Raw genomic sequence first — 23,969 nt, forward strand, 5'->3', positions numbered from 1 at the left:
TTAACTTTTGACATAAAATATCTAAAAAGTTCAGTATATGTTTAATTAGCAACTAATTTCCAATATATTATCTACACATATGGAAAATGTTTTCCAAATTCTAAATTCCAAATCCAAAATAAGTTAGGCTAGTTAGCATATAAAAACTAGCAAACTACAAATTTACAATATGTAATCCAAAAGAGAATTCGCAATCTAAGGTAAACTAGCTAATTACAAATATGAAATCCAAAAGAGAATTCTCATTCTAAGGTTCTTCTAATCTAATCACTGTCATTGTCATATCCCATTTCATCATTTATATCCTTCCTAGTATCAACATCCAAAACGTTAGATTTAAGTACTATAGGTTTTTTTGAGATTTTATGTTGACATAGGGGTAAATTTGGGACTTCAATTCATTATTGGACTTCTGATAACCCGTTGGGCTTGTGGGTTTAGGTGGATTATCTTACCCAAATGGATCCCACTGTAAAAAAAAAAAATCAAGCCAAATGGTAGGATCGGTAGGATCCCATACGATCCTACCATTTTTGCGATCCTGCTACGATTTTAAACTTTTTGGTGAGGTAGGATCGTAAAATCATGCGATTTTACGATCCGGATCGCGATTTTGACAACGATGCATACAAGGAAGTTGGATGACCAAATACTTTTTGCGACGAACTAAGGCCATTGTTAATACTTTTTTGGGACAAATAAAAGCTGTCGTAATTACTTGGTTTGTTGTCGAAAATAGCTTTTTTGATGAACTATAGTCTTCATTAATGTAGTTTTCCAACGACTAAAAACCGTCATTAAATACTTGGTTTGTCGTCAGCAATACATTATCAATGTAACCATTTACATTTTTTCGATGAACTTTGACCATTATTGAAAACTATTTACCACGTCACTATTACATTATTTGCAACAAAATAACTCTGTTAATAATAAAAGAGAGATCATTTCTAATACTTTAATTGCAAGGAAACATAAATCTCTCAAAAGTTTTCTCCATTCAAATAACTAGCACAAATCCATTATTGTAGTGCATAATGCAATAAGAACAAAAATATTAAAACATCTACAAAATAACATCAGATGTTCATTAATACATGAAAGCTGTAATATCCTTCACCAAACTTGAAAACATAAATATTGGAAGACTAATAATCATTTGAGTCATTGTCCTCCTTTTGAGAGTTTTCTTCCTTAGATTCATCTTCTGTGTTTTCGTCCACATTTTGATCACCACCTCTAGCATTGATGTGCAATATTTTGATTAAACTAAATAAGTATACAAAAAATTATTACTATGCAAATTATATTTACAATACTTAATAAAGATATAACTAAAATGTACTAATTTAACATTAACAACAATCCCCTCGATGAATGACAATAGTATTATCAACATTAAAGAATACAGAATCCTTACTATTGACAATAGTATCATCAATTAAAAAAAAATCCTTACTACTAAGAAGAACCTTGTAGTTCTCTTGTGAATGAAAACTCCAAAGAATAAATTTGCCACCAATAATCACATTAATTAGTAACATTAATAACATTTTCAAAACAAACACTACAAATCATGTACTTTGCAGGGATAGGTAAAGAGATACTAATTTCAATAACATATTTTTAATCTAAATTTAACGATCCAAATAAGAAATCTATGATGAGCAACTTTACAACTTATTTCGACAAACTCAAGAAAATATCAAACAAAAAAAATTAATGTTGATTATACTGAAATATTTATATATATACACACACTAATTGCTAACCCAGTGATGCACGGGATATTTTAATATAAATCACATATATTTATAGTAATAGAGATAAAACAAATGTGTGACTGCATTAAAGATAAATCAATATAAATGAATCAAAATGCTTTGAAAGGCTTTTAGAAAAATGACCCAAAAGTTGAAAAGACCCAGTTTTATACCGATAAGGTCTAATAATAGTGACTCCTTAGGATCAAACATGCTATCTACTATAGTTAGACCCAAAACATTATCATGCTATTAGGGTAATTCACCTAGCAAACTTTACCTAAGCATTCTCCTTTTAGAGCTCCATCTCTTTTCTTTAAACTTGCATGTGAACAATTTTAAGTGAAGAAGTTTCAACCAATTATTTTGAGTAAATAAAAATAACATTTGCCCAAAATCTAAACACCTTTAGAAGAAAAATCTAAGCAACCTAAATCACCCTACATTTGATAGTTAAGGTAGTCCTTTTAGATTGTATGTATGGGTTATGCCTTTTGTAGTTGTGTGCTCTTACTATTCAAAACCAAAGTCAAATAGGTTATACAAATGACACTAACATTATTAAAATAACATGTCTTACTAATTTACATAATGCATGCCACAGTTCCACATAGGTAAACTAATAGCTGATAGCCCTTTTTTTTTTTTTTTTGATAGGTAGGTAAACTAATAGTTAATATGCGTCTTTCATGCTCACAAACCTAAACATGCAATGAAGCATTCGTTTACTTGACATGGCATTATCATCTAACTATCAATTCTCAACCTGATGCAATCATGCAATATTGAATTAAATATCAATAACCATTCAAACATTGAAATGTTACACATCAATCGCTTTCAAGTCGCAATTTCTTAGGATCTTTCACATTTAAATTTTACATGTTAAGTTGACCAACCAATACTCAAAACCTTATAATTATATTATAAGAACAAATAAAGTAAATTAAGAATAGGGTAGGACTAACCTTAGTAAGTCACTACATCCTTTCAAAAAAAAAAAAAAGTAAGTCACTACATGTGAAGGTGGTTCTCTAAAAAATTGCTAAATAAGAACTTTTTACACTGATAACCATCGATAATCAAGTGAAGATTATAAAATACAATGCCTAAAAAATGAAAAATTAAAGTATATAAATGCAGAACTGAAATAAGAAGGAAATATTTCTAACCTGATAATATGTGAGACACTCAGCATCATGTACAACAACTAACTTTCTTTTATCAAGGCCACATCAAAGAAAAATATGGCATTTGTGAGATATAGAAAAAGATGACTGTAAGTCCAAAATTCTCCATGGTAAAAAATTAAGTGCCAACTCTATTTCACTTGGTTGTATTAGGCAGTGATCATTGCAAATCAAAAGGCACAGAACCAATGTCTTATGAGTCTGATTTATGGATTGAACAACACATAAAATCATAACGAAACCAATCACAACAAAACTCAAATCCTACCATGGAACCATAACAAACCAACCAAAAAAACCAAAAATTAACCATGCATAACAGAATGAACAACACATTCATTACAAAACAAAAGACGTCAAAATTATATTTCTAAAAACCATAACAAAATAAAAGGGCTTGAAACAAAATTGGAACAGAAAATTAATAATTTTGTTGATTTACAATGAAGACCCAAAAAATGTAACCAATTTTTTTTTTTTTTTGTAATTTCGTAATCTATTAGATATAGCAAATGTCAAAAGCGAATATATTAATTGATAAGGCTTATTATACATAAATTTTTTTTTAATACAAGATAGAATTTCTACTCTAGCCTAATCTAAGTTTATATGTGTGTGAAGCTTCTTCCTGGAGACTTGAACCCCAACCCTTGCCCCCCACACTCCACAAGCATTTATACTTATAGAGTGACCACCGCACCAAAAGAGAACGGGGTTATTATACATTAAATTAAGAAGACAAACAACAACCTAATGGGAAATGACGACCAACGGAATCACCTAATCTCTTCTACAAAATAGAATGAGTTTAATTCAAATCCAACTACTGCTACATGACCCTATCAAAAAAAAAAAAAAAACCACTACTACTTGATAAGGATAAACTGTTGCAATTATTTGAAAATAACTTGGCTGCAACCTGCATCCTTATCTACCATTCCTGCACTTGGTTCTACAAATGAATCAGGAAAATTAGGACAAAAACAACAAAAAGAAACCTTTATTTTATTTTTATTTTTCTTGTTTTTCACCTAAAGGAAAAGTGAAACATGCAACTAACACTGTTCCAATCCTATAGATAGTCATCAGATCCCATTGGAGAGTCTTGAGTATTTTTGGAAAATAGAGGAAAACTTGTATGGAGAAATTGTATCAAAGTTGTGCAGAAAAATAAATTATCAGAGAGAGAGAGAGAGAGAGAGAGAGAGAGATGGGTCCAAGTTAGTGAAGTTACACCTATTGTAATTTTACAAAAGTTACACAGTTTATCTATTGTAGATCTCTAAGCAATCTAACAGTTCAAAAAGAAACTATCTTACTTAATTAATATAGAATTTTTTAATGTTATCTCTCTTATTTATTACAATAAACTATGAAATTCTATTCTATTTTAGTATTTTCTCCCTCTTGTTGAACCACTATAAAAGAATAAAAAATCTCTCTCATATTTTCTTAATTTGTGGCTTCCCCTTGCTATATTTAAAAGAAGAGTAATGCTAGAGATAAGAACAATTTTACAATTTTTTTTACAAAGTGTTGATATGGCATGGTCCACATTACCTTTTTAAAAAAATTATTGAAGGATATTTGTATTTTATTTATCAAAATGATATTTGCATTTTTTTTTTTTTAGTAGGCATGAAACAAGCTTATTTATATCAATCACAATATCATGAAATTTTCAAATTTGTAAATACATATAGTATGATCAAATTATTACACTACTTTTATTGTCTTTCTAATTTATTTATAAAATTAAACACTAAATATTACAATTTTTTAGAAGTAAAATTATTAAAATATTGGAGGAAACTAACAAAATGCACCACACATCATGCAAGAACCCGACTAATATTTACTAAAAAAGGATAATATTGGCTTATATCATTATCATTTATTACAAGATTGGGCTATATCTTCTTCTTCTTTGCTTGAATTTTCAATTATTAACTTTTCCTTGCTTGTTGAATTCAAAAAGTAATGTGAAAGTTGCTACATAGCATTTTGGTCTTCCATACAGGATGGTGCATCTGGTTTTATTTCTTTCAACACTGGTTATGCTGCTATTGCTACTAGACATGTTTGTCTATCTTCAAATCCTATGTGACATTAGACCCTATGTTATGGGTGACAAAAATGGCTCCAGAACCACATGATGTATATTATACCTTTCAGACAACTTTGGATCCGTAAGATGGGAACACTTGTGGCTACTATTCCCTTCATTTTTATGTTTGTTTATCCTATGGCATTTGTTCAAGTTTTGACTCAGCTAGATTAGCTAGAAAAAAACGTATCTAGTAAAAAAGGCATTTCCATATTTCTTGGAGAACTTCTGAAGTATTGTGATGATAGAGTTGTTGTTAGGCTCTAAGACCTTAGAGACTAATGTATTAGAACTTCAATATGTATTGTGTTGGCAAACCATGATCAAAACATAGAGTCTAGGTTTAAACTTGCTTAAAGTGTGTTTAATGGTAAAATTGGAATCGAGTAATTGCAGGATTGATTGGACAAAATCTGCAGGGCTCGATCGATCGAACCACGTGCAAATTTATTTTTTTGCAGAATTTCCAATTTAACCCAAGCCCATTTGCAATAGGCAAACGCACACTAAGTGTTTTACTTCACATACAAAAAGAAAAACTCTAGAGGTGTTTACCTTCTACGTTTTAGAAGTCTTTTGAGTGTTGTGTGTTGAATCTTTTATAAGATCTAGAGGTGTTTACCTTCATACACACACATAGGGCTATCAAAATCAAGATTCGCGTCAAAAGCTTGATGATTGCTTCAGTTGCTACTTGAAGAACTTAAAGAAGATCTGAAACCTTTGAGTGGAGTTTCAAAGTCACAAGTAGGTGAACTTGTGGTTGCAGCAGATCAAGGAAAGAAGTAGTCCGTGGACTCGGAGTTGTCACGTGGTCGTGGTAGTAAGTTTTCTACACGAGGTAGCAATAGGATATTAGTGGTCTAAATTCTATTGTAAAAACTTCAATTCTTTCATAGTGGATCTGTTTTTTACCTTGAGGATAACTAGGTTAAATCCTCCCTAGGTTTTTTACCGATTAGGTTTTCCTAAGTTATCATATTGTTGTGTTCTTTATATTTTCGCATTATTTACATGATATGATTTGAATGTGTTAACCTAGATTTGTTTAATTTATCTAAGTAATCACTTGGTTAAATAACTAGGTTAAACATCTTGTGCTTAAGGGGTCTAAAACTATACAGTTGTATTGTATTATGTGTTTGTTATTTTGGTAATTATGTTAGGTAAGTTAGCGGTGGCTCATTTGCATGGTGTTAGATGGACAAGTGTTTAACACATTTGCTTCATGAATTGTATATGTGAGAATCTAAAGATATAGTTTTTTTTTTTGACAAGTCAATGCATTCTAATTTGTTGGAAGAATACACTTGGATATAGATTCTTAATAAAATAAACAGGTTCTTATATCTAAATAAAAATGCTTTTTTTTTTCCCTTCTAGTGCATCAGTATGAGATAACCTAGATGTTTGAGAATATAAGACCAACTATGATTTCCTTTGGGAATTGAATTGAAGAGATAACCTTACAATTTATCATTCTTATAAATATACGTATACATGTTATTACTAAATGGTTAGTCTTACTTAATTCCCTCATGTGGTTCACATTTGCTTGTAAAAGATATAAATATGCTTTTGTTTAAACTGCTTAGATATTGATTAGATGAGGTTATTAATCATCCATCCCATTTACTTACTAGCCTCAAGCTTAAATTTGTTCTTGAATTTTGAATAGTTTTCTAGCTTAATACTATCTAGATCGTAGCAATGTATGAAAAAAATTTATTCCAATTACAACTTTGATTAATACCAAACGTTTAACACTGTCTAGAGTAGCTTTATTCCAATTACAACTTAATTTACCAAATTAAAGTTTCAAATAATAAAGTCAGGCTTACACAATATGTTTTCTATGTAATTTAAATAAATGTATCTTCGTTTATCGTTGTTTAGTATATAAATGATTTTAATTCATTTATGCATTGCATGGGCATAGTGCTATTTTGCAAATAAATTTATTACGTGCCTTGATACAGGAAACATATAAGCCAACCGGTAACAGGTTACCTTCCCAGTCTAAATTTGACTTTAGCTCTATATGCCGTTCCACCAACTATAATGCTATTTTCAAAGGAATATATTTCTCGTATTTGGAGGCAAAAATTGCACGCTGCAAAGTCCTGTACTTCACAATCTAAAATGTCTTTTTTGTTGATGATTTTGTAAGGTTTGTTATTGGTTATTATATCAACCAATTGAGTGCTTCTTCTAGTGTGAAAGACATAGTTGTAGAACGTGCCATAGCAGTTCCGAATCTTCCGATACAAGTTTTGTTCTTTGATTCTTATATAAGTTTATTATTTACTTTTTTCTAGTTCTGCTACTCTATGCAAACTGTTTTATATAATTTTATGTAAGTTTTGAGCATTATTAATTTCCAATTATTGATTGTACTGAGGCCTTTACAATTAAGAGTTTTATTTATGATAATAATCCCTCATGCTGAATGTTTCACATTTTAAATTCATTATTTAGTATGGGCAAAACTTAGATACAGTTTCTTCGGTACAGTACCTTAGGTTCCCTACGTAAATTTTGACATCTGTCCAATTTAACCACCTAAACAAACGGCGTTAAATCTAAATTTTTTTTTCCTTTTTTTTTTTTTTCCTGTACTGCAAATGACTTTTCTTCCAAACCCAAAACCCAAAAAAAAAAGAAAAAAGAAAGAAAGAATATCTCAGATCTCTCTCTCGGTGTGTGTGCATGTTTATCTCTTTCCTTTCTTATTTTTTGATCTGACTCTTTTTTATTTTTTGATCTATGACTCTCTCTCTCTCTCTCTCTCTCTCTCTCTCAGTGTGTGTAGGTATGTGTATCTATTTCCTTTCTTCTTTTCTGATCTATGATTCTCTCTCTCTCTCTCTCTCTCTCTCTCTCTCTCTCTCTCTCTCTCTCTCGGTGTGTGTATGTATGTGTATTTGCTTCCTTTCTTCTTTTCTGATCTATTATTCTTTCTTCTTTTCTGATCTATGATTCTTTCTTTCAGTCTTTTATTTTTTGATCTTTCCTGTTTGGTTACTGAGAAAATGAGGGAGAAAGGTTCATTTTTTGGATTGAAACCCAATAGATTTGGCTTTTATTTTTTGATATTTTCTATTTGGTTACTGAGAAAATGAGGGAGAAAGGCTCCGTTTTTTTGGTTTGAAACCCAATAGATCTGGCTTTTATTTTTTGATCTTTCTTGTTTGGTTACTAAGAAAATGAGGGAGAAGGGTTTGTTTTTTGGATTGAAACCCAGTAGATTTGGCTTTTATTTTTTGATATTTTCTGTTTGGTTACTAAGAAAATGAGGGAGAAAGGGTCCGTTTTTTTGGTTTGAAACTTAGTAGATCTGGCTTTTATTTTTTTATTTTTTGATCTTTCCTGTTTGGTTCTGCATTTTTTTTGTATGATTTTTTCTTGTTGCAGTACAAGAAAAAAAAAAGGAAGATGGAAAAAAAAAATTTTGTTTTAACGCCGTTTGTTTAGGGTGTTAAATTGGACAGATGTCAAAATTTTAAGTAGGGAACCTAAAGGACCGTAGCTAAGGAACTGTACCTAAGTTTTGCCCATTTAGTATAATACAAAAGTTGAATCCCAAAACTAGTGGATGCATACTACGATGACACTTATTCATTTTCAAAGCATACTCCAATGATACATGGCAACTTCCTATATTTAATTGGTATAATATGAACAAACGATGTTACATGTCCAAAAATTATTTGTCCATGTCAAAATGTTTGCCATAATACTAAACATGTGGCATATAATTAAAAATTTTGAATGAAATAAATGTTCTTTTTAGTATGGTATTTAAGTTCACATTTTGTACTTATTTATGACCACTAATTCTTAATTTTTCATTTGCCTATTTACTCCCCTAATCATTTCCCCACCAAAAGCTATTCAAGTATTTTGTTCTAAAAAAATACTTTAATTGAGTAATATATGTGTAATCTAATCATCTATTAGATATTATAAGCTTTTTTTTATAACTTATTTTGCAACCATAAGTAAATACATCACAATTAGAAAAGAAGCCTAGAAGTCATTTTATTTTTTCCACTTTTTTGACACATGAAATTAAAATTGTATAAATATAATAATAAAATGTATACAGTATTCTCTTAACTTTTAATTTTTTTATGTTTCTTATCTGACACAATGGTGCATGTATGTGTATGTGTGTGTGTGTATTTGTTTTGGGTATTGATAGGAAGTGTTTTTGCTTTTATATCACATCATTATTTTAGCAATTACAAATACATTTATTTCAATTAGCTACAGATATAATGTTTCATCCTCTTTCCCAACCTTTCATCTTCCCCATCCCCTCTTTTTTAGAGAATAAGTTTTATTTCCCTCTTCCCCTCTATATTTTTAGATATAAATAGGTTTCCTCTTTATCCCAATTATAACCAGTAAGCTTAGAAATTTCGATGAGAAATTTTGTTTTACAATTGCATTTTTTTTCCACTTAGAAGTTTCATTTGGCATAGCTCGAGTTCCATGCAATTGAGTTTTTTTTATTGAAACTTGATTTTATTAAAATCGAGTTTCAAAACAGGAGCACGAACCTATATAGTTTGGAAATAGGGGTATAATGCCAAACATTTTGCTCAATAGGGGTAAAAGGCCAGAATCTCCTCTAAAATTTTATATAATAATTGTGTGGGCCAAAACTCAAGTTAGGAACAAGGTTAAGGTCACAACTAATTTGTATTATGGGCTAATAGTAATTCATAGTGGAAGTTTTGAATAAAGAACAACAATCATTTACGTAAAAACCATGTAAACAAGGTATATTACTTAAGTTTCTGAATAGTGTTACAAAGTTTATCTCAAGAACAAGACCACTAAAATGTTCTAGGAATCCTCTCTTTATCTCTAAAATTCTCTCTGGAGTTTTCTCTGATCTTTTTTGTGTGTGTCGCTCGTTTTGCCCTTATCCTCCCTTATATTTTCCCTTCTTACTTCTCCAGGATGTGTTGTCCCTACATGGCTGGATAATTTCTGTCTCATCAAGCTCTTCCTTCCTCATTTTCATCATGTATGGAGACTTTTGGGCTTCTTGCAATGTTCAGACTAATCATTTAACATTAAATGCGACTGTGCCAAGTAGGTGGCCTTCATTAATGCAGGGGTGACTATAAATTCATGGAAGCTCCAGCAAGCTTCCTCAAACAATCCCACATCTTCTAGAATTCTTCCTCGGTCGCACGGAAGGTGATTTGTCTTTTTTAGCATGACATGGATCTTGACTTCGAATGTAGTCCTCGGTGAGTTCATCCTTAGATCTAGGGTGGCGCTATGTTTGGTTCATGGTCCGAGGTTTGGTTATTTTAGAATGGCTCAGTCTTAAAGCGAGCCAGCCTATAATGGGCTTATCTTTGCCTGTGGTCAAATATTATTTGGGTTTGGGCTCCATAAAACCATGTTCCTACAATAATCTTTCTAATTGTTATATAAATAATGTTATGTTAATATATTAAGAGATTTTCGTTAACCTTTTATGTAATATTATTAATTCAAATAGTATAAATAAAATTTTATTCATTGTTTCACTGATAAAGTCTATTGATTAGCCACAATTGGAAGCAAAAAAATAAATAAATAAATAAGGATTATAATGTTTTTGTTAAACTGCTAATTTTATTTAATATTTTAAATAACAATACTTATGAGTTTCCATGTATTACAATAATAATAATAACAATACTAATTAATTTATGGGTCTATCACTAGTTTGGTTTTTTTGTGAAGCTCATGTCAAATTTATTACCAAGTCCATAAATGAGTCTAGGTTCAGCTTGTTTTGTATCAAGCCCTAATGTTCATGAGTTTATTCATGAACATTATTTATTTTTTTTTTTTTTTTGCTTGGGTTTGGCTCATTAATTGAATAAGCTTACAACTAAGACTTAAACTTGACTCATTTATAAACAAATAAATATGAACGAGTTTTTTATTGAGTCAAGTCATGAACAACTTGATTCATTTACAATCTTAATCTTAATCATCAGAGGTGATTTGTTAATGTTAGGTAAGTGCCGTGTTGGTTGATTTAGTCCACATAGTCGACCAAATTATAGAAATACTAGGACTTAAAATGTAGCTAACTAGGTCTTTCATTTTTGTGAGGTGCGGCAAACGTAACCACAACACGAGTTAATCTTGCTCCTAATATGTGCAGCCTTTAGTTAGTTTCTCAAGAGTACACACACAAATTTGGCCTTTTGCACACCATATTTAAAGAATAAGAAATTCTTTTGGTGTACTAGTTGAGATGAGAGAGAGCTCTCTGGATGTATTTGAGGTTTGAGTTTTGTGAGCATCGTTTTTTGACACATTTGTTATCTCCCCATATTCTTAGTAAAGTTTCTCCTCAATGTCGCTCATAGACACAAGCCAAAAGACAAACCATATAAATTTTTGTGTTCCTGTATGATCATTTCTTCTATTTCTATTTCACATAAATCCACTATCATTGGAGACACCCAGGTATCAAAACATTTTATATCTGAACAAATTGGTATAAGAGTTGTGCTTTCTTTATTTGGAATGGGGGTCATTTAAGTTTTGCAGAGTTCTATATTTTAAAATACATATTACGAATCTCTCATATAAAGGATATTTTTTTAAGGCGAAGTCTTTCTTCTTCTTCCTCTTTTTCTTCTTCTTCTTTTTTTTTTTTTTTTCTGAGAAAGGAAGTCATTCAGTTTGGGATTCTACTTGAGCTCGAATTTGGATCATATACGGTATATTAACAATCTGGCTCGGCCCATGGCCAACCCAATCCCTCCCTAAATTTCCCTCTATTTGATTTAAATTGGATTTGGTTTATTTATTATATATTACTCTTTTTATTTTATTTTTTTATACACAGTAGGAAATTTTGATATCCGGACCCTAGCACTTCCAGGAAATTTTCTTCACAAATGCAGTCTCAACACAAATGCTAAAGTGATCGTAACATAGCAGATGTCTTGAAGCATTATACAAAAATACAGGATGCTGCACACAACTTGAACAAAAATTCAAAGAAAGAATACCATGTAAAAGTGAAAGATATCAAATGGAGAAAGTTTATACAATTATTCTTATTTTTTGGATAAATTGGAGAAAGTTTAAACTATTATTATCATTATCTTTTATTTTACAATTTAGCCAAATAATTCTTGTACAAATCAAAACTTAAAGAAATAAACAGAACCAATCCCAGGGAAGGCTACTAGCATGTACCGTCCATATAATTAACCAACAATTCCTGGATCATGCCTCTATCTGGCATTTTCCCTGCAGCGCCATATACAGGAGCTAACCCTCCGCTTATTGGACCCGGATTTTCTTTTACCTGAGATCAGTACATGTTTATGCCATTACTCAAGTAGTAAAAACTAAATGAATTCAATACTCAATAATGGGCTCTGATCAAAATGACAGAAGGGTAAGTATTTCACAGGTAAGAACAACTTACAGTCTTCACAGATTCCATCAAATCCCTTAGGAATTCCTCAACAATTGGTACATGTTGAAGAGTCAGACAGATGTGAATGCTGATTCAGCACAAAGTAATACAGATTTCAGTATTTAGAAACAGACCAACTCCAAGCTAATAAAATGTATTTACCATATAACTGTAAAGTTTTAAGTCATGAAAAGACCAATATAGAGTAAAAGACATTCAGTGTAGCCACTAAAACAAATGATCCACCCATTAGGATCGTCCAAAAATTCAAATTCAAAAGGAAAATTATTTTTACACCCTACATCAGTAAGATGAGCACTGACTTGTCATTAGAATTGAACATTTTCCCCCAGTGGAGAAAGAACTCAAGAAGGGAGGGGGGAAGCTGCCATAAGACTATTTCACAAAATATAAGCTTCAGTTTTATCTTTTCTTGTGTTAAAAAAGTTGATATACAAATGCTACCTGTTGGGTCTTTGCAGTGCATTCAAATGCCAACCTTTGGATGACATTGAATCATTAACTTCAAATATATCCACAACATTAGATCCAAACGCCACAATTGTCATGTCTGGCCTTCCAATAATAAACAACTCAGGAATTTCCTCTATCCTGTACATAAAAAGGCTGTTACTTTCAAAGTCAGAACAACACCTCCCTCCTTCAAAACTGAAGAGGGAGAAACAGAGTTGAAAATAACAGATACCCCTGCCAAGAGCCTCGTGGCTATGTGGTACTGTCTGGTCTACTCATGGGAAGGACTTAGGTTCAAAATCAAATCCCCTCCCCCAGTTGTTATAAGGAAGAAGAAAAAAAGAAATATACCCCTTTTGTAGCCTCTTTGATACTTCCATGATCTTTTTCGTGTTCTCCAAGTACCCTATAGAATTTTGGAACAATAATCAGCACACAAGCCAAGCCTTTGGCATATTTCAGTTAGCAATGTTAGAAAGCAAACACCTCATAGCTTCAGGTGTTGCATTCTCTCACCTTCTTCCCCCAAAGACATCATTGCTGCCCAGGCCCCAGCAATCAAACCACCAGGCCTGCTCCCAGCAATCGTGGGAGATACGTACAACCCTCCTGACCACTCAGTAACTGTAGCATGGATACAATCAAAAGTGGGAACAACAATTCATTACCAAATAAATCAGTAAGGGCAGTTGTACAGGATCTTATAAATTAATTCCGCCAACCAAGTAGAACATGTTTTGCTTGGTACTATACTCTCTTTGAAAAACATCAATTATGCTAATGGCCCACATTTTTTAAGCAATAAAATTGCAATAAATATTTATTAAATTTGCATATAATACTTAAATAATCATGCAAATATCATGGAAAATTAGCCTCATGCTTTAATAATGCATGTTGTCTATGATTTATATTCAAATGATGGAGACACCACTATAGTGTATAATGTTCACAAATTCTTTCCATATTGTCATGCAAGCCAAGAGCATTCATCCAGTGTGATTTTGACCAAATCATTACGCATCCATGAGACCATTTCAACACAGACTTGTTGAAAGTCCCCCAAAGAGAAAAGAGGAAAGAGTAAAAGTTAATATACGTGAAGACTTGACTTACAAGACTAATTTTGTTTTTTGAATAAAAGTATTTGTACTTACCAGCAACAAATTGGTGCTGATCAAAAGAAGTGAAAAGGCCAGCATTTCCACCAACCAAGATGCCATGAAAGAAAAGCATATTAAAAAGAATTCAAAATCAAGAAGTAAAAAAAAGAGTGAGAAAATTTTTGAACTATACAAATGTAATTAAGTATATATATATATATACACACACACATATACATACTAGGAAATAGATAAAAATTAAGGCAAGTAATTTGGAATTTGAAAATTTTGAAATGGAAAAATGAGCAATAGAACTCTCTGTCTGCTTCCTGTTCAAGATGCAAACTACAGTTGTCTGAACAAATGATTGATTACCTTTCTGATATCACGATTTTTATACAGCACTACACTTGTTCCTTTGGGAGCCAACCCATATTTATGCACATCCACTGATATTGAGGTCACTCCTTTAACAGTAAAATCAAAAGGTGGGATTGGGTACCTGAAATTTAGGGTTTAAAATTTAAAAAAAAAATTAAAAAATAAAATAAATAAAATAAAATAAAAAGGTGGAAGCAGAACAAGCAACGATCAAAAGATAGACTGAGCTAATAAAAATAGAAACAGCCTGCCATACCCAAGTTTACGAGCAAAAGGTAGTACAAAGCCACCAAGACAAAGGTCGACATGGAGACAAATTCTGAAGCTAGTAGCTAATTCACCAAGATCCTATGAAATAAAATTCCAAAATTTGTACAAGTATTTAGAAATCCAAAATTTAAAAGAGACAATAATTTTTGTTACTAGTTAGCTACACACACACTCATTGGATTTTGAAAGACCTCACCCTCCATCCCATTATTGTAGAAAGAGGAAGTACCAGTTGAGCCAATAAATTTACATGAACAAGTTAAGGTCACATCCTTTTCTCATCATTACTGATAAAGAAAAATACATACCTCAATAGGGTCAATGATGCCATGAGGAAACCCAGGCGCAGATCCAACAATCTGCAAGATCAAAAAATTCTGGTTGGTTCAAGAAGCAAATGTAAATTTAAGTTGAAAAGAGCCTACTAAGCCACACAAGAGGGTACACCAAGAAATTTTTTATTTTAGGCCTTTTTTTTTCGGGGGGGAAGAAGGAGCAGGGTGGGCATCACTTTGATTAAAAAGCACCATCATGGACTTAAGAAGAAATAAGCAAGACTAACAAAGTAAAACCAGAATATAGTCTACAAGTGTCATACCAAAATGGTGTTTCTGTTAATACATCGCCTAATAGCTTTGACATCTGCTTGAAATTCTTTATTCACAGGGACACGCCACAGCTTGATGTTAAAATATTGTGCAGCCTTGTCATATGCTGAGTGTGCAGATTCAGGTATTATCCTGTCCTTGGTAAGAAAATCACACACACATAAATAACTTCCAAATCAAGAGTAAACTAGCAAATAACCAAAGAATTGGAATGTTATCAATACATTTCAGGTTTTGTAATTCCCTTCTTAGTTTTCATGTAGTCCCGTGATGATTTCACAGCTAATAGTATGCTTTCTGTTCCACCTGATGTCATGTTTCCACATATTTGTCCTCCTGAACCCTTCTCTTGACTGCCAAGTAGTGCAGCTGTCATTGCAACCACTTCTGCTTCAAAACGTACCACACTCTGGAATACATCCAAATGCAATGGATTGGTATGTGCAAACCTGAAAGGCAAATCAAACCAAGTAATGATGAGAGATAAAGGGCGTGTGCAAAAAATGGTGTGGAAAGGAACTGTTCTTATTGGATTCATCATTGCAAAGCATATGGAATCCTAACTGTGAGGAAAAGAAAAGCACCATTGAACACATATTGGGCACACATAACCAGGAAAGTGTCAACTTAAATGACAGTCCTGATTAAATTATAAGGTTCAAAAGAAGTCAATTTTTAGTTTTATCATCCAAACTATTTAATTTAAATTATCACAGAATGAGTATTTTGAAGCAGAAACTACAAAGTGATTTTTGGTTAATATTCACAACATTTTCTAATGTTTCAGAAGAGGGTATAGAAGGGATTATACTTTTTTCTTTTCTTTTCCTTTTGATAACGCAGGGAACCTGTCTAAAGAAGAGCCCTTTGGACTCGCCTCTAGACCTAAAAGCAACTAATCCCACATACCAAAATCTGTTGCCAGGTGATTCAGGAGGATTCACCCCTGAGCATTCACTTCTGGCGGGCTAAGCCGTTTATGCTTACTGAAAGGATTATATGATGCCAAAATATAAGATTTAGTTTATGTTGCTTAAGAAATCTGCATGTCCAAGCATTTAAGAAACTGCAATTCCCTTGTGCAAACAAGGAAGCCACTTTCACAGAGACAAGCATTCAGTGAAGAGCTGTTTGGATCTTTCTTCAATCTTAAAAATAAATAAAAAAATTTTAAAAAAAACCTGGAACTTTCTTGTATCCAGCACACATATTGAAGGTATAAACACAGGGTACATATAAACTATAGAGTCTGACAGTTGTATTGTGCTTGACATTTGAGTAGAAACCAATTATTGGTATGGGTTAGTCTGAAGAAGATACTTGCATGACTGCCAGTAGAGAAGTCACTCAGTTGCAAAAGTATAAGCAACAAGCTTTGGCTATCACACCCAGTGCAGACTCTCTAAGTTTACCTCCACCCTTGTTTGCAATTCTTATGTATCATTATTACATTGTCTGGGGTAGTTTGTAACTTATAAGGACTTGTTTATGGGCCACCACAAATACAGCACATATTACATTTGGGAGTGAGCATTAAAAAATGAACATATAGACAAAAAGGGGGGGGGGGGTTGTTATGTACTGTTATGTACATCTTACTAACATTGAACATGCCTCATTAATCACAGAAAAATGCCCTTCAGATTCATTTCCTCCAATGTACCTGTAAAAGAACCCATAACTTATGAAGCACAACTGCAAAAACCAGTTCTAATTTGATATTTTTATGTAAAAAAACAAATACAAAAAGTCCATGACAATGGTAACTAACATACACTGTACCAGAACATTTTCCTTGCCAAGCCACGTCGTTTCTTTTCTCATCTTTCATTTTCTCTATGACTCCAACTCCTAACCCTGCCCCTGGCAACTCCGTCCTCCAAGCCTCACGCTTTGATTTACCACCAGACTGTAACTTATCCACAACCTGCTCATTCAACCAACCGTGAGTCCATGACATCCAAAAAAGCATTCAATTTTATTTAAATTTTCCATTAAAATAAATAAATAAGTACTATATTGATTCAAAACACGCAAGAAATTGATGCTCATTGATCAAGGAAAAAGAAAAATAGTTCAGATCGTGAGATTTGGATCCAGTCCTCCAGGCCCTACTAACACACAGAACTTAAAAACAGCTACTGATAAAAAAAAACATTTAAACAAACAGCATTGAGGGAAAGGTTTCTCTCTAATTATTGAGTGTAAATTTTGAAAATCTAACCGTTGAATTGTATGCTCTTATTATAAGCTCTATACTTGCAAAATTTCAAGAAGATCAAAAATTAATAGATATGTCATCTATCAAATGCTTAAATTTTAAGTTTTTGTAGTCTAAAATTATGTACAAAAAATAAGTTTACTGATTTAATAGTAAATAACATCCATTTGAATGAAATTTGACATATGTGTTACGAACACAAATTACATTAAATCCATCGATTAGATTTCTAATAAAAAGATATAAGAGGAGTTTAAAGGGTTTCTCTCCGGAGAGAAACTTTGTCCAGCATTGAATGCGCATCTAGCAAACTTCTCTAATTTCCTCTTATTCGAGCTCATTTCATTTATTGCAGAATAACAATTTGTGTAATTTTCATTTACATAAACAAAAAAAGAACACGAATCAAATAAACACACGATGACGCACTTACATTAATTAATTAAAACTGAGAGAGAGAGAGAGAGAGAGAGAGAGAGACTAATTCTCATAAATAATATTCTGACCTTCTGTTTCTCGGCATCGATGTAATTCTTGACACCAGGAACCAACCTGTAAAATATTTTCTTTTCCGAATTAAAAATTTATAAATCCAAACAATTTTAATAGTGAATGAAAAGTAAAAAATTTACTTGATGAGGGTCATGAAGAAGCCAAATAAGGTGGCCTTGAGGCCTCGTTGGTGAAGAAGAGTGAGAAACGAATGAAGCGTGCGAGCGAGGAAGAAGGCGAGGAGAGGAGCGAGGAGCAGTGCCAGAGGCTCGTATTGGGATAAGAATGAATTCGCGGAAGCTCTGAAACTAATCAGAAATGATTTCAAAGAAGAAGAATCCATAGCCAATGATGAACAACAAGAAAGAAAGAAGGATATGTATGAGACTGTCTTTGATATGATATAATAGTGTATTGAGAGTTGAGGGAGATAATAATGAGAATGTACGTTATTGATAATTGAGGTTTTACTTTTATATGTTTGTTTGTTTATTTTTATTTTATTTGTCGCGTGCAAGTTATGCACTTCGATTTCGGCGAAGGTTGAGATGTGTTGTTGTGGTTGGCGTGTTGAGGAATTTTGAGCTTCTTTCTTAGTAGTTCTTCGAATTTTTAACTCTTTACTCTTCCAATCGAATGGATGTCTAGCGGTCTGGTTATTTCATTGACTTCGCTGTATTATTACAATATTACTATGAAAAATTCTAAAAAAAACATAAAATGACACGGCTTGTATACCAACTATTTATGTGATGGTATTTGAATAGTGAAAAAAAAGTGATGAGTCTTAAAAGTGATAGGTAGCTAATTACAATCTAACATATAAGATAGTTATATTAAATTACTATTGTGGTTCTGTTTGTTTCAATGATAATATTTTCTTGAAATGAGTCATTTTTCAAAAAGTATTTTCTATAAAGGTATTTTATTTTTTTATGTTTGGTAGCAATCTTAAATAAGTTGAAAAATAATTTTCTAACTTCCTTTATTAGACTTGCGAGACAGAGTTGTTTTCCAAAACAAATTAGTAAAAAACAATCTCTAAAAATAACTCATATTTTGTATGTTGAGTAAAGATAGTCATCATTTAACTCATTTTGTACAGTACTATATTGCAACTCTAATGTGGTTTTGTTTCGGCTGGGTTTTTGATGATTATGTAGTATAAGACAAACGATGTTCAAAAAACGACGCGTCGTCTTGTTGCGTTGATGCAGTTTTTGTAGTTACGTACAAAGTCCAATTCGTGTTCTTTAAATCAAATGACAGGTAGCATAAATGGAAGACATTTTATTTTTAAGAATCTAATTGGAAGGCTATAGGACTCTATTTCACATCAAAAAATTTAGTACCATGTAAACAACCATAATTTTTGTCATAACAATCCATATGGTAGACTATGAATGGTAGGTTTATGTGAAAATGACAAGCAACTAATCATAATTTATCAAGTAGGATAGTTGAGGTAAAAATTATGACTTTTTATATGGTACTAAAATTACTCATTTTATATTTTCACAGCTTTTTAGTCACTTAATATATTTTATTGAAAAATAAATAAAAGAGTTGTTGGAATTTTGGAATCCATCAAATATGTTTTGCCCATATGTATATTTTAGAGTAGAAGTTGAATTCACAAAAATGAATATTTTATTTTCGTATTTTACTAGAGGATAATAAAATTTAAAGTGACCAATATTGTTATAAATTAATAATGGTCGTTCTCAATAGACGACCCGACACAACGCGACAAGTAATTAAACACTCATAATAAATGATGAGTAACATACACAACATGACAAGTAATTAAACACTCACAATAAATGATGAGTAACATATACTTACCAATGACCGACTAGAGGATGGTAAAATTTAAGGAAGGTGACCAACATTGACTAGAGGATAGTAAAATTTAAGGAAGATGACCAACACTGACACATGTTATAAATTAGTAATGATCATTCTCAATAGACAACTTGATAAGTAATTAAACACTCACAATAAATAATTAAAAAAAATGAGTAATATACACAATACGACAAGTTTTGAGACTCATTTTTAACAAAGAGCCGAACAACAAAAGAAACCCAACAATAAGGAAAGACAAAAGGAAATGGAAAAGGAAATAGGTAATAAGCCCAATGGGCCAACATGGCAGGAATGACAGTTAACATGTCCATAGGCACAACAAGAGGTAAAAATAAAGTAAATGAGTCGTGAAAGCCCAAGGATAGAGATAATTAGCCCAATAGGCCAACATGGCTGGAATGACAGCTAATAGGCTCATAGGCACATCAAGAGGTAAAAGAAAAGTAAATGGGCCGGAAAAACTCAAGGAAAGAGGTAATAAGCCCAATGAGCCAACATAGTTGGAATGACACCCAACGGGTTCATAACCATAACAAGAGGTAAAAGTAATGGGTTGTGGAGGCCCTAAGAAAGAGGTAATTAGCCTAATTGGCCAACATGGCTGGAATGACAGCCAGCAAACCCATGGACACGGCAAAAAAAGAAGTAATAGGAGTAGAAGCCGAACTGGTTGGATAGACAAGGGCTTTTGCCAAGGCAATGTCCAAGCCCGTGAGGAAAAATGAGAAGACAGTACAAGCCAAGAGCCCACGCCCTTCATGTCACGGAGGATAAGCATAGACATAAGAGACATGTAGCAGAATGAGACATGACAAAAACAACAAAAATGGAATGGGAGCGAAAGAAGGCAGATGCAGGGGGTAGTGGAACTCACGTACAAGGGCCAAAGCACCACCTACATGTACACAGTTAATACAAGAGAGGTGGGCTCGAAGTCAAGGGTCTCAAAGGGTGTGGTTTGGTGGTGAGAGGAATAGGGTTATATTTTGGGGTTTCTACTGAGGCTTCTCTTGGGAAAAATGTCTTGCTAGGATGACATTTCACCCAAAAGATGCAAGCAAAGAGCTTGGACCACTTGATGCATGCCATAGAGGTAGGTGGAGAGAGAACCTCCAATCCTTATCCATTTGGATAAGGCAAAAATAAAACAAAGAAGTTTTGTCCTAAAATGGGGAGTTGTGCAACAAACACACTCTATGCAAAGATAGTGGCCAGGCAACCAACAAGTTAGTGGGTGATCTTGAAGAGATGCCCACAAGAAGCCAAAAACAATTGGTGAAGCTTTAGGAACAAAAGGGAGAAATCTCATGGAATCAATTCATTATAAAAGGGGAAAGTATCCATAGATGAAAGGGGGACACACGATAAGATAGCAGTAAGAAACTAAAAGAGAAAAAGGGACAGAGAGGATAGCAAGAAAAATAAGAGTAATAAGACCTAAGAAAGAAAGAAGGTGGTAAAAAAGGAAGAGAAAAAACACAGCAAAAATAAGGGTATGCATCAATAGACCATCTTTTATCTCCTCTGTATGTACCCACTCTCTGGGATTCTATAAATCATAATCCAAAACCACTTAGGCCCTTTCTTTAGCAAGAGTAACTTCAATGGCAGAAACCTACAATGAAAGAAACCTACAATGAAGTTGTCTGTGTTAGGGTTTGGTTCCCTTTTTAGACCTGTTCCTGCTAAAAAACTCAACCTAAAACTGGGATAGTGAGCTAGCATTATCATGTTTGCCTAGAGCTGTTGCTATTTTCATGTTGCAACTTCTTTTAACTTGTTTAACATTTACGTTATTATTTGTTCAGTTGTAGTGATCGATGCTACCAGTTATTCAGCTATAGTAGCTTTTTGTATTTGTTGTATCAGGTATTTTGCTGCAGCATCTTTTTCTTATTGTATTTGTTGTATCAGTTGTTCTGTTGCAACATCTTTTTCTCATTATATTTGTTATTTCAGTTGTTCTATTGTAGCATTGATTATTATTTGTTGTATCAATCGCCCCATGGTGACATTATTTGATATACCTATTGTATCGTTTGTTCAGTTGTGGTATTTTTCTATTATGTATGCTACATCAACTATTCTGCTAAGACATCACCTACTGCATTTGCAAGGACGCCCAGCCTACTACAGCGTTTTTCGCCCTGTCTAAGCATTGGTCATGCTTGGCTTGCACACAAGCTAGCCTATAGTATAACCCCATCAGGCCAATCCCAACTCTCTTACCCATTAGTTCACAGGCCTTGGTGTAGCAGAATGAGTTTTGGCCCATTGACGCAAAAGGCCCCCACAACAAGTAATTAAACACTCACAATAAATGATGAGTAACATATGCTCACCAATGAACGACTAGCCGTTGGCCCTCATATATGCCATCATAAAGATGATAAATGTTTTACTTCATAAAGACAAAGCATTCAACACCCTATGGGCAAGAGAGTATAAAGTCAACCTAATACTTGAAGGGAAAGGTATGCAATATAAGCATAAAGAATTATTTTACTACTCTCTTGATAAATCTAAGGGTCCATTTGAAAACAACTTATTTAACTTTTTGTTGAAAGTGTGCTAAAGTATACTTATACCTTGAAGTTTTTTGAAAAAGTGACAAAAACTAGAAAAAGTGAAGTTTTAAAAAACTGTACATAAAAGTTAAAAGATAAAAGCTAAAGTTTAAAATTGATGTTAAACTCACCCTAAATATCTAACTTTGTCATCGGAGGGCCCTTGGCCAGTTACTGGCACCACACCGACGTCTAACCTTCGCTTTCCTTTATGATTTATAGGTTTACTATCAGTTTCTATCATATATATAATACAAAAAGTATACTCAAGACATAACGATTGATGTGATTAGCGTTGTATTATTATTATTTTATTTTTATTTTTTTGCAAAAATATCATTTTGGTCTATACATTTTGAGGTTATTGTCAATTTGGTCCTCACATTTTGATAACAGTCAATGTAGTCCATGTTAGTATTTTCAACTTTGAGTCAATTTAATCCCTAGCATCAACTCAATTTAAAAAAAAAAATTTGTACCAAAAAAATATAGAGACTAAAATAGCATTTTGTCAATTTTGAAATATTTGTTTCGTTTATGTTTTATAATTAAAATAACGAAAAAGATATATGTAATAAAATTTGTAAATGTTGTGGCATTACTCAGTCTATAATCCATTGGAAAATCAAGTTCGGGCCCATAGTTATACTCTATTCGAGAGATGTTACGTTCACAACATTTTCACAACAAATTATAGGTGGTTAGTTGTTATTGATTCAAATTTGAATCTAACACTAATATTACTTTTTTACCCCAACAATAACAATTAGTTATTTATTATTTACTTACAAGGCATAGGTGGTTGGATCATGGCATTCTATTTAGTATTTACTTACAAGAAATCAGGAAAATGTTTTTTTTTTCTTTTTGTTTATTGTTATTGTTATTATTAAAATTTTACAATTCTGATATGCCTCTAAAATTGCATTTATCTTTGATGATTCGCTTGAGTGCTGGATAATTTGGCTCTATTCAATTTTGATGACTTGGGTTAGTTGCTATAAATTTTTGTGGTATTGGATTTTTCCTCCTTTTATCTTACAATGCTCGAAAAACAACTGAGGTTATTACCTTGTCTCGTTGTTCTCTTACTTTATCAAGTTGTCATATTTAAAATAAATAAAAAATAAATAACTTCCTCTTATAGTTGTATATATTTTTAACTAGTCACTAATTCACGATATGCGTGAAAATGTTTTATATAAATGTGATACATATATAACATATGCACAATTATCTTGGTTTCTTTTTCTTCTTCTATTAAATGCATTTTTCAATTATCCTTTAAGATGTTAATAAAAGTAAAAAATTATTCCAATCAAATGATGGTGCCTGCCAACCCGAAATAAAATTAATTTTGTCAAAATCAACATTAACATCTATTTGTCAAATCCCAATAGCTAAGCAAAAGAATTGATAGGGGATAAAACCAACGTGACGGTACCACCACATATGGTTGAAATCGTTA

General features: G+C 32.4%; 1 protein-coding gene across 2 annotated transcripts; it reads right to left on the minus strand.

The window, feature by feature from the left end:
* Positions 1–12,124: 12,124 nt before the first annotated feature.
* LOC142629360 (sphingosine-1-phosphate lyase) lies at positions 12,125–18,519 on the minus strand. 2 transcript variants are annotated; one of them, XM_075803332.1, is made up of 15 exons: positions 18,206–18,519; positions 18,080–18,125; positions 17,128–17,279; positions 16,956–17,015; positions 15,577–15,801; positions 15,343–15,484; positions 15,053–15,103; positions 14,731–14,822; positions 14,469–14,595; positions 14,148–14,163; positions 13,507–13,614; positions 13,342–13,396; positions 12,982–13,128; positions 12,526–12,604; positions 12,125–12,402 (listed from the first exon to the last, which is right to left on the minus strand). In XM_075803332.1, exons 1-15 carry the CDS (start codon positions 18,406–18,408, stop codon positions 12,280–12,282), a joined length of 1,626 nt encoding a protein of 541 aa, XP_075659447.1. In that variant the 5' UTR covers positions 18,409–18,519; the 3' UTR covers positions 12,125–12,279. The 2 variants fall into 2 exon arrangements, with proteins under 2 accessions (XP_075659447.1, XP_075659448.1); XM_075803333.1 differs by having other exon boundaries at positions 17,135–17,279; positions 18,206–18,511.
* Between the last annotated feature and the right edge of the window lie 5,450 nt (positions 18,520–23,969).

Source organism: Castanea sativa, chromosome 3, assembly GCF_040712315.1.
Source record: "Castanea sativa cultivar Marrone di Chiusa Pesio chromosome 3, ASM4071231v1".
Taxonomy (NCBI): domain Eukaryota; kingdom Viridiplantae; phylum Streptophyta; class Magnoliopsida; order Fagales; family Fagaceae; genus Castanea; species Castanea sativa.

Bases quoted from the DNA above. Each gene is read 5' to 3' on its own strand.
- LOC142629360 (XM_075803332.1), bottom strand. From the start codon at position 18,408: ATGGATTCTTCTTCTTTGAAATCATTTCTGATTAGTTTCAGAGCTTCC. The intron at 17,280-18,079 runs GTCAGAATATTA...TTGAATGAGCAG, and splicing joins TCGATGCCGAGAAACAGAAG to GTTGTGGATAAGTTACAGTC. The intron at 13,397-13,506 runs GTGAGAGAATGC...AAAATTCTATAG, and splicing joins GATGTCTTTGGGGGAAGAAG to GGTACTTGGAGAACACGAAA.